The 10,473-nt window shown below is 41.5% G+C and overlaps 1 protein-coding gene across 3 annotated transcripts in view; it reads left to right on the top strand.

Annotated features, from left to right (window-relative positions):
• LOC116479152 (zinc finger protein 816) overlaps window positions 1-10,473 on the top strand; it is a 92,972-nt gene that overhangs the window by 68,897 nt on the left and 13,602 nt on the right. For all 3 annotated transcript variants that reach the window (XR_009209104.1, XR_009209105.1, XM_058425904.1), the window contains exons 2-4: window positions 908-985; window positions 4,118-4,244; window positions 5,405-7,123. Coding sequence is in view for 1 of the 3 variants with exons in the window: in XM_058425904.1 (XP_058281887.1) it covers window positions 908-985; window positions 4,118-4,244; window positions 5,405-7,119 (1,920 nt within the window). In the remaining 2 variants the exon portion in view is untranslated. The remainder of the gene's footprint in view (window positions 1-907; window positions 986-4,117; window positions 4,245-5,404; window positions 7,124-10,473) is intronic.

Genomic DNA, 10,473 nt, shown 5'->3' with positions numbered 1-10,473 from the left:
GGGGCCACAGCCGCGTGCCACCACACCACACTAATTTTTGTGTTCTTCATAGAGATGGGCTTTTGCCATGTTTCTCAGGCTGGTCTCCAACCCCAGAACTCAAGGGATCCAGCTGCTTCGGCCCCCCAAAATGCTGGGATTATAGGCATGCTCTTTTATCAAAGATTGCTATTATCATAGGATGGGACCCACACTCAATAATACTTACAATGGCACTGGTGATCCTCATCTGTGTCCAGCATTGAACATCAAGGAAGTTTCCTCCATGTTGAGAGCTGAGATCAGCCTGTGATCCACAGGGAGGTGAGGGGGCTGTGCTCTGCATGGAGTTTGGTTAGGGCCGGATCTGTGCCCTGCAGATCTGTGTCCTGCTGCAACGTGTGTGTGGACTTTTCCAGGAGGAGAGCAAGATCTGAAAACAGGTCAAAATTACACTTGTAGGTCTTCCTGTGGAACTTTCTTTCTTTTTTTTTTTTTTTTTTTTTGAGACGGAGTCTTGCTCTTTCGCCCAGGCTGGAGTGCAGTGGCGCAATCTCGGCTCACTGCAAGCTCCGCCTCCTGGGTTCACGCCATTCTCCTGCCTCAGCCTCTCCGAGTAGCTGGGACTACAGGCGCCCGCCACCACGCCCGGCTAATTTTTTGTATTTTTAGTAGAGACGGGGTTTCACCGTGGTCTCGATCTCCTGACCTCGTGATCCTCCCGCCTCAGCCTCCCAAAGTGCTGGGATTACAAGCGTGAGCCACCACGCCCGGCGGGAACTTTCTTATCTCTGCATGATCTCTGGTGCTGTGGGTAGCAGAGGACCGTCTTTCTCTCGGGTGAGGTCTCCCCTGTGTGTGTGTTTTGTCACAGGAAAAGAGTGAATGGTTTCTAAATATTAAATCTCTTTTTTTTTTTAACATACAGGATTTCCAAATACTCATATTATGTGAGGAAGCCACCAAGAAGAGCAAAGAAAAGGATCCAGTAATGGCTCTTCTTCAGGTAAGTGATATTTCTCGGTGGATGCTTCTGTCTCTTTCCTTTCTGAAGGGCCAGGTATTGTAGTAGCCATTCTTCTCTGAGTGTGAAGCGTCCTACATCACATGTTTGCTCGCACTCACCCATGCCTTTTCTCAGTCCCTCTCATCTTCACTTAAATTCCATCTCCTATAACCTAGTGACATGAGCTTGGGAAGAGGCTCCACTGGGCATGGTCCTGGGAAGGGCTCACACCAGACATAGATGGAGATGGGGTGTGGGCACCGTGGTGTCAGTGATGTTGGGCAGAGGGGATTTTTCAGGGGCCACATATGGATGCACATTTAGCTCTTTTTGGACCATATCAGAGAAACTATATGAAAGTCATACATTAATGGGTACTGATATCTGGTAAATTCTGGAAAAGGAGGCAAACTAAGGGACATATTTTGTGTCTGATTTTGTAATGCATTTGAAGCTGCACTAGTGAGTCAATATGTCCCTCACACCAAACTTTTAAGAGACAGGGTGTCACTCTGGGGCCCAGTCTGGAGTGCAATGGCACAATTCTAGTTTACAGCAGCCTCGAACTCCTGGGCTCAAGTCGTCCTCCCACCTGAGCCTCCCAAATTGCTGGGATTGCAGGTGTGAGACAGCCCAGCAGGACTCTGCACTTTCAATGTCTTGGAATAGAATGGAAAGTGGATATAGGTATCAGTAATATAGTTAGCTTTATTCCATCAGTGACTTCAAATTATGAAATCAATATAAATATCTAACTGCAGGGGATTCTTTAAATCATTCTCAGCACTTTGACCAGAGACTGTATTTTTTTTTTTTTTTTAAACAGGGACTCTGATGAAGCAAGCATTTTAGGTAAAAATGATTGTAAGTTTGCTCTGACATAAGAACACAACTTATGTCATTATAGAGGATGGAGCCATTCTTTTTCTACCCATTATTATTAAGTAATTCTTTTGTTTTAAACATCACATGATGTATATATGTGTTGTGTAGTAAAAGTCCAAAGAAAAGTGCACTTATGCATCCCCTTTCCTGTCCAGCCTTCCACCCATTCTCATGTCTCAGTGGGGAAGCACTGTTGAGAGTTCTGTGGCAAGTCAGCGCAGTCCTTTAGAAATGTATTCATACAACATTATGAGATTTTAGAAAAAATTATTTGATGAATGGGATTTTTTTTTTTTGCATGTTTTTTGAGACAGGGCCTCACTCTGTCACCCACCTGGAGTGTAGTGGCACATTACAACCTCTGGCTCTCAGGTTCAGATGAGTCTTGGGCTTCAGCCAGCTGAGTAGCTGCAGTTATAGACGTGTGCTACGCTCCTGGCTAATTGTTGTATTATTAGTACAGATGGAGTTTCACCATGTTGGCCAGGCTAGCCTCAAACTCTTGGCCTCAAGTGATCCTTCCTCCTCGGCCTCCCTAAGTGCTGGGATTTCAGGTGTGAGCCCTGCTCCCGGCCTGAAGAATGTTTTGTTATGGTATTTTATCCTGCAAGTTCTGAAAATTTTCATGTTTCCAACTAGAAAACAAGATAGCTCGCTCTTTTAAATTCTCCTTGGAGCTTTCTCTGAATGAAGACACGTGAGTCCTTGACAGTTTTGTTTCATTTCTTTTTTGTTGTTTGTTTGTTTTGAGACGGAGTTTCATTCTTGTGGCCCAGGCTGGAGTGTAGTGGCACGATATCGGCTCACTGCAACTTCCACCTACCAAGTTCAAGTGATTCTCCTGCCACAGCCTCCAAAGTAGCTGGGATTATAGGCATGTGCCACCATTCCCCGCTAACTCTGTATTTTTAGTAGAGACAGAATTTGTCCATGTTCTTCAGGCTGGTATCAAACTCCTGACCTTAGGTTATCCACCCGCCTCAGCCTCCCAAAGCGCTGGGATTACAGGTGTGACCTACTGCGTGCAGCCAGTCCCACAGTTTATGTAGAAAATACATCATTTGCAATATATATATACTTTTTTTTTCTTTTGAGAAAGAGTCTCAGTCTGTTGCCCAGGCAGGATTGCAGTGGTATGTTCTTGGCTTACTGCAACCTCTGCCTCCAGAGTTCAAGCGATTCTCCTGCTTCAGCTTCCTGAATAGCTGGGATTACAGGCACTTCCCTACCATGCCCAGCCAATTTTTTAATTTTTAGTAGATACGGAGTTTTGCCATGTTGGAGAGGTTGGTCTCGAGCTCTTGACCTTAAGTGATCCACCCACCTCGGTCTCCCAAAGTGATGGGATTACAGGTGTGAGCCACCATGCCTGGACTTATTTTATATATATATATATAAAATATTTAATAACATTTATTATACAATATTATATAATATATAATAAAATATTGTAATATATATAACATTGTATTATATATTATATATTTTATATAGTTTATAAATATATATTATATACATATATAGTTTATAAATATATATTATATAGATATAGAATATATAGTTATATAATAAGTAATTATATATAATATATAATTATATATAATTATTAAATATTAAAATATATATTCTATGTCTTATATAGAATATATAATACCTATATAATATATAAAATACATATTAATATATTTTTTAAAAATATATATGTTTTTTTGAGATGGAGTCTTACTCTGCAGCCCAAGCTGGAGTGCAATGGCACAATCTTGGCTCACTGCAACCTTCGTTTCTTGTTCTCAGGTTATTCTCCTGCATCAGCCTCCCAGGTAGCTGGGACTAGAGGCGTGTGCCATCACACCTGGTTTTTTTTTTTTTTTTTTGTATTTTTAGTAGAGACGGGGTTTCACCATGTTGTCCTGGGTGCTCTCGAACTCCTGAGCTCAGGTGATCCACCCGCCTTGGTCTCCCAAAGTGCTGGGATTTTAGGCATGAGCCACCGTGCCAGGCCATAGATTTTTTATATTGTCCATAAAACTGAGACTTCCACAGTGACTTAGGGGATTTTAAAAGCTGTCATGAAAAAGTGCAATACAATGCAACTATACAGAAAAATTGTTCAAAAATACCTTAACGTGGGTTTGTCAGAACACAGTCTTGGATCAAATCAATATTTATTTTCTCTTTTCTCTTTTCACGTGAGGGCAATAACTCACTCCTCCATAATGTTTTCTTGAAATGTGTTTTTTATTTTAGGGACGCTTGACTTTCAGGGATGTGGCTATAGAGTTCTCTTTGGAGGAGTGGAAATGCCTGAACCCTGCACAGAGGGCTTTATACAGGGCCGTGATGTTGGAGAACTACAGGAACCTGGAGTTTGTGGGTGAGGAAAATGTCCCTCCAGACATGAGGAATCTGCACTTGTCTATCTTGGCTCTTCCTGATTTTGTATTCTCTTTTGTGATGTTGCCGCATACATGCTTTTGATGTACATGTCATTGTTTTCTGTAGTGATGACCCTCCTATCTGTCATGGATGGTTTCTTAGAGACTCTCCTGTGGAGTGCTTTTACATAAAAACAGAAAATTCATGAACACTTTGACTAATACAATTGAACATCATCCTGCTCTAGGCAGAGATGCCCCTGGAAGTCCTGAGCAGAATTGTCAGTGTGGCCCAGGATACGAGATAGAAAGCATGACACTGACTGACAAGTGTTTGCAGCTGTGCTTCTGGTTTTGTTTTCTCTTTGTTTGTTTTCAGACAGTCTCCCTCTGTTGAACAGGCTGGAGTGCAGAGTCGTGATCTCAGCTTATTGCAACCTCTGAATCCTGAGTTCAAGAAATTCTTGTACCTCAGCCTCTCAACCTAACTGGAATTACAGGCACATGCCTCCATACCTGGCCGATTTTTGTATTTTTGTTAGACATAGGGTATCACCATGTTGGCCAGGCTGGTCTTGCACTCCTGGCCTCAAGCAATTTGCCCACCTCAGCCTCCAAGCGTTGGGATTTCAGGTGTGAGCCACCATGCTTGGCCTTTCGTTCTGGTTTTTGAGAAGCATCACAGAAGCATCTCTCACTGGCACTGTGACAGTGTCATCACATAAACTAATGATCGACTTCTCTAAGCAGCAGTCACTGCTATAGAAATTCTTCCTAGGGAGGACATCATTCAGGCTTACTGCCTCATGTATATGAGGCTCTTGATTGAACTCTTTTTTTTTTTCTACGCAGAATTTTGCTCTTGTTGCCCAGGCTGGAGTGCAATGTCATGATCTCCACTCACTGCAACCTCTGCCTCCTAGGTTCAAGCAATTCTGCTGCCTCAGCCTCCCAAGTAGCTGGGATTACAGGCACCCACCACCATGCCTGGCTAATTTTTGTATGTTCAGTAGAGACAATGTGTTCTTAAGCTTTGAAGATCACATTTGGGAAGTTTAAAATAAGTATTGCTTTTTGTGTAATTTTTACACATTTCAATATTAACTATTATTTACCATCTGCACTTAATTGGAAACCTATTGGTCTTTATATTTTTTAGATAGCTCTTTAAAATCCATGATGGAGTTCTTACCAACCGGGCACGGTAATACAGGAGAAGAGTTCCACACAGGGACATTGGAAAGACATAAAAGTTATCACATTGGAGATTTTTGCTTCCCAGAAATCAAGAAAGATATTCATCACTTTGAGTTTCAGTGGCAAGAAGTTGAAAGAAATGGCCATGAAGCACCTATGACAGAAACCAAAGAGTTGGCTGGTAGTCCAGACCGACGTGATCAAAGGCATGCTGGAAACAAGCCTATTAAAGATCAGCTTGGATTAAGCTTTCATTCGCATCTGTCTGAACTGCACATATTTCAGACTAAGGGGAAAATTAGTAGCCAATTGGACAAGTCTGTCAGTGGTGCTTCCTCAGCTTCAACATCCCAAAGAATTTCTTGTAGGCTCAAAACTCATATTTCTAATAAGTATGGGAAGAATTTCCTCCATTCTTCATTATTCACACAAATACAGGAAATACACATCAGAGAAAAACCTTGCCAAAGTAATGAGCGTGGCAAAGCTTTTAATTATAGCTCACTCTTAAGGAGACACCACATAACCCATTCAAGAGAGAAACAGTATAAATGTAATGTATGTGGCAAGATCTTTAATCAGAAGCAATACATTGTATATCATCGTAGATGTCACACTGGTGAGAAAACTTACAGGTGTAATGAGTGTGCGAAGACCTTCACTCAGACGTCATCCCTTGTGTGCCATCGTAGACTTCATACTGGAGAGAAACCTTACAAGTGTAATGAGTGTGGCAAGACCTTCAGTGAGAAGTCATCCCTTAGATGCCATCGTAGACTTCATACTGGAGAGAAACCTTACAAGTGTAATGAGTGTGGCAAGACCTTTGGTCGAAATTCAGCCCTTGTAATTCATAAGGCAATTCATACTGGAGAGAAACCTTACAAGTGTAATGAGTGTGGCAAGACCTTCAGTCAGAAGTCATCCCTTCAATGCCATCATATACTTCACACTGGAGAGAAACCTTACAAATGTGAAGAATGTGACAATGTTTACACGCGCAGATCACACCTTGAAAGACATAAGAAAATTCATACTGGAGAGGGATCGTACAAATGTAAGGTTTGTGACAAGGTTTTACGGAGTGATTCACACCTTGCAGAACATCAGAGAGTTCATACTGGAGAGAAACCGTACAAGTGTAATAAATGTGGCAGGAGTTTCAGTCAGAAGTCATCCCTTCAATACCATCATACACTTCATACTGGAGAGAAACCTTACACATGTAATGAATGTGGCAAGGTTTTTAGTAGAAGAGAAAACCTTGCACGTCACCATAGACTTCATACTGGAGAGAAACCTTACAAATGTGAAGAATGTGACAAAGTTTTCAGTCACAGATCACACCTTGAAAGACATAGGAGAATTCACACTGGAGAAAAACCATACAAATGTAAGGTTTGTGACAAAGCTTTCCGGAGTGATTCATGCCTTGCAAACCATACGAGAGTTCATACTGGAGAGAAACCTTACACGTGTAATGAATGTGGTAAGGTTTTTAATCAAAAAGCAAGCCTTGCAAAACATCAGAGAGTTCATACTGCAGAGAAACCCTACAAGTGTAAGGAGTGTGGCAAAGCCTTTACTGGACAATCAACACTTATTCACCATCAAGCAATCCATGGAAAAAAGAAAGATCACGTGGGTGCCAGATATCGGGGAACCTGCCCCCGATAGTCTTGTAGGTTTTTTTCTATTTTCCCTAAGTGTTGGCCAGGTTGAGAAATAAAGGGACAGGGTACGAAAGAGAGAAATTTTAAAGCTGGGCATTCGGGGGAGACATCACATGGTAGGTTCTGTGATGCCCCCTGAGCCGTAAAACCAGCATGTTTTTATTAGGGATTTTTAAAATGGGAGGGAGTGTACAAATAGGGTGTGGGTTACAGAGATAATGTACTTTACAAGGTAATAGAATATTACAAGGCAAATGGAGGCAGGGCGAGATTACAGGACTACAGGACCGGGGCAATTAAAAGTGCTAATGAAGTTTTGGGCACCATTGTTATTGATAACATTTTATTAGGAGACAGGATTTGAGAGCAACTGGTCTGACCAAAATTTATTAGGCAGGAATTTCCTTGTCCTAATAAGCCTGGGAGCACTATGGGAGACTGGGGCTTATTTTATCCCTACAGTCTTGACTATAGAAGATGGCCACACCCAAGCGGGCCATTTTAGAGGCCCACCCTTAGGGGTGCATTCTCTTTCTTAAGGATGTTTCTTGCTGAGAAAAAGAATTTGGCAATATTTCTCCCATTTGCTTTTGAAAGAAGAGAAATATGGCTTTGTTTTGCCCAGCTCACCGGCGGTTAGAGTTTAAGGTTATTTCTCTTTTTCTTTGAACGTTGCTGTTATCCTGTTCTTTTTTCAAGGTGCCCATATTTCATATTGTTTAAACACACATGCTCTATAATTTGTGCAGTTAATGCAATTATTACAGGGTCCTGAGGTGACATACATCCTCCTCAGCTTACGAGATGGCAAGATTAAGAGATTAAAGTAAAGACAGGCATAGGAAATCACAAGGGTATTGATTGGGGAAGTGATAAGTGTCCATGAAATCTTCACAATTTATGTTTAGAGATTTCAGTAAAGACAGGCATAAGAAATTATAAAAGTATTAATTTGGGGAACTAATAAATGTCCATGAAATCTTTACGATCCACGTCCTTCTGCCATGGCTTCAGCTGATCCCTCCGTTCTGGGTCCCTGACTTCCCACAACAGTGTAGGGAAACTTTACAAATGTAATGATTCTCACAAAATCTTCAGTAATGCTACAGCCATTGCAAATCATTAGAGAATCCATAATGAAGAGAGATCTACAAGTGTAATAAATGTGGCAAATTTTTCAGACATCATTCATAACTTGTAGCTCATCAGTGAACTCATACTGGAGAGAAACCTTACAAATATCATGACTGTGACAAGGTCTTCAGGCAAGCTTCATCCTATGCAAAACATAGGAGAATTCATACAGGAGAGAAACCTCACAAGTGTGATGATTGTGGCAAAGCCTTTACTTCATGTTCACACCTCATTGGACATCAGAGAATCCATACTGGACAGATATCTTACAAATGTAAGGGTGGCAAGGTCTTCAGTCTGTAGTCATTCCATGCAGAACATCAGAGAATTCATTTTTGAGATAATTGTTCCATATAAAATGAATATAAAAAAATCATAAAGCTTTAATTGACCTCCTGGCCTCAAGTCATCCTCCTGCCTTGGCCTCTTAAAGTGCTGGGATTATAGGCGTGAGTCACTGTACTTGGCCATTATTTTATTTTTATAAAATATTACTTTTAATTTAATCATGCCTAAAATATGTTAAGGAAGTTTTTAACTTTAAGAAGGAATAAAAGTTAGCCTTCATGTTTGCTGATTCACTTAATTATGCTGCTAAAATCACTTAATAAATGTGCTGCTATTATTAGGGATCTAGTACAGTTCATTTCCCTTTTTTCCCGCAGGAAAGGAACTTTTCATACACAAGCTCTCTGAAAAAAGCATGCATTTTCCTTAGTATATGATTATTTTCAAGTAACCCCCTTAACCTGCTGTAACTTGAATAACTGTGAATCATTGAAATAGGGAAAGATGCATAAAGTAGTTGTTTTTTTTGTTGGTTTTTTTTTTGAGATGGAGTCTTGCTCTGTCCCAGGCTGGAGTGCAGCGGCACCATCTCAGCTCACTGCAACCTCTGCCTCCCGGGTTCAAGCGATTCTCCCTGCCTCAGCCTCCCGAGTAGCTGGGATTATAGGCGCCTGCCACTACGCCCAGCTAATTTTTGTAGTTTTAGTAGAGACGGTGTTTCGTCATGTTGGCCAGGCTAGTCTTGAACTCCTGACCTCAGGTGATCTGCCTGCCTCAGCCTCCCAAGGTGCTGGGATTACAGGCGTGAGCCACCACACCCGGCCACATGAAGTAGATTTAAAAGGCCACAAATGTAAAATTCGTAAACATCAAGACTGTGATATCTCTCTAAGTATTCTTCAGTCCATATTTTATGGTTATCTTCTTTCCTTCTCATTCTTTCTCTGCTCCTTCCTTTTCTTTCCTCTTTCTCTCTCTCTTTCCAGCTCTTTCACTTTTTTCTTGCCTGCTTCTCTCTCTTTCTTTGTTTTAAATTGGTTAGTTCACTCTAAGGCATCATTCTCTAATGTAGCAGAGGTTACAGATTCAATACCTATGGGAAGTTTTACACAGAAAAATTCTTATGGGCCAAGCTTGGTGGCCCATGCCTGTAGTCCCAGCACTTTGGGAGGCCAAGGAGAGGGGATTGCTTAAGGCCAGGAGTTCAAGACCAGCCTGAGTAATAGTGAGACCCTGTCCCTATCTCTACAAAAACTACAAAAAAAAATTTAGCCAGGTGTGGCAGCTCACACCTATAGTCCCAACTACTCAGGAGGCTGAGGTGGGAGGATCTCTTGAGCCCAGGAGTTTTAGGCTGCAGTGAGCTGTGATTGCACCACTGTACTGCAGCCTGGGCAATAAAGCAAGCCTGTCTCAAAAAAAAAAAAAAGAAGGAAAAAAGTATTTTGTGGTCATCTTAATTTATATTGTTGATCACAGGGAAAGAGAAGCGTAATTAATTAAGTTCTTGAAAAAAATAAACTCTATTAGACAGATGTCATCAGTTTTATCTTTTTGTATAAAACCTGTATCAGTCATCTTGAATTAGAATGCTTAGTTTCAAAGTTCTCAACTAAGAAGTCAGACATGGTGGTGTGTAGCTGTAGTCCCAACTATTTGAGAGGCTGAAGCAGGAGGATCCCTTGAGCCCAGGAGGTTTAGTTTGTTTGTTTTTGTAGAGATGGGGTTTCACTATATTGCCCAGGCTGGTCTCAAACTCCTGGCCTCAAACTCCTGGCCTCAAGCAACCCTCCTGCCTCTGCCTCCCAAAGTGCTGGAATTACAGTTGTGAGCCACTGTGCCTGGCTGACCACAGGTGTTAGAGGCCAGCATGGGCAACATAGCAAGACCCTGTCTTGTGGGGAAAAAAAATTCTCAGCTAAGGCTTGGCCTGGTG

Source organism: Hylobates moloch, unplaced genomic scaffold (assembly GCF_009828535.3).
Source record: "Hylobates moloch isolate HMO894 unplaced genomic scaffold, HMol_V3 SCAFFOLD_12, whole genome shotgun sequence".
NCBI lineage: Eukaryota > Metazoa > Chordata > Mammalia > Primates > Hylobatidae > Hylobates > Hylobates moloch.
This window is presented reverse-complemented; position numbering and strand designations above follow the sequence as displayed.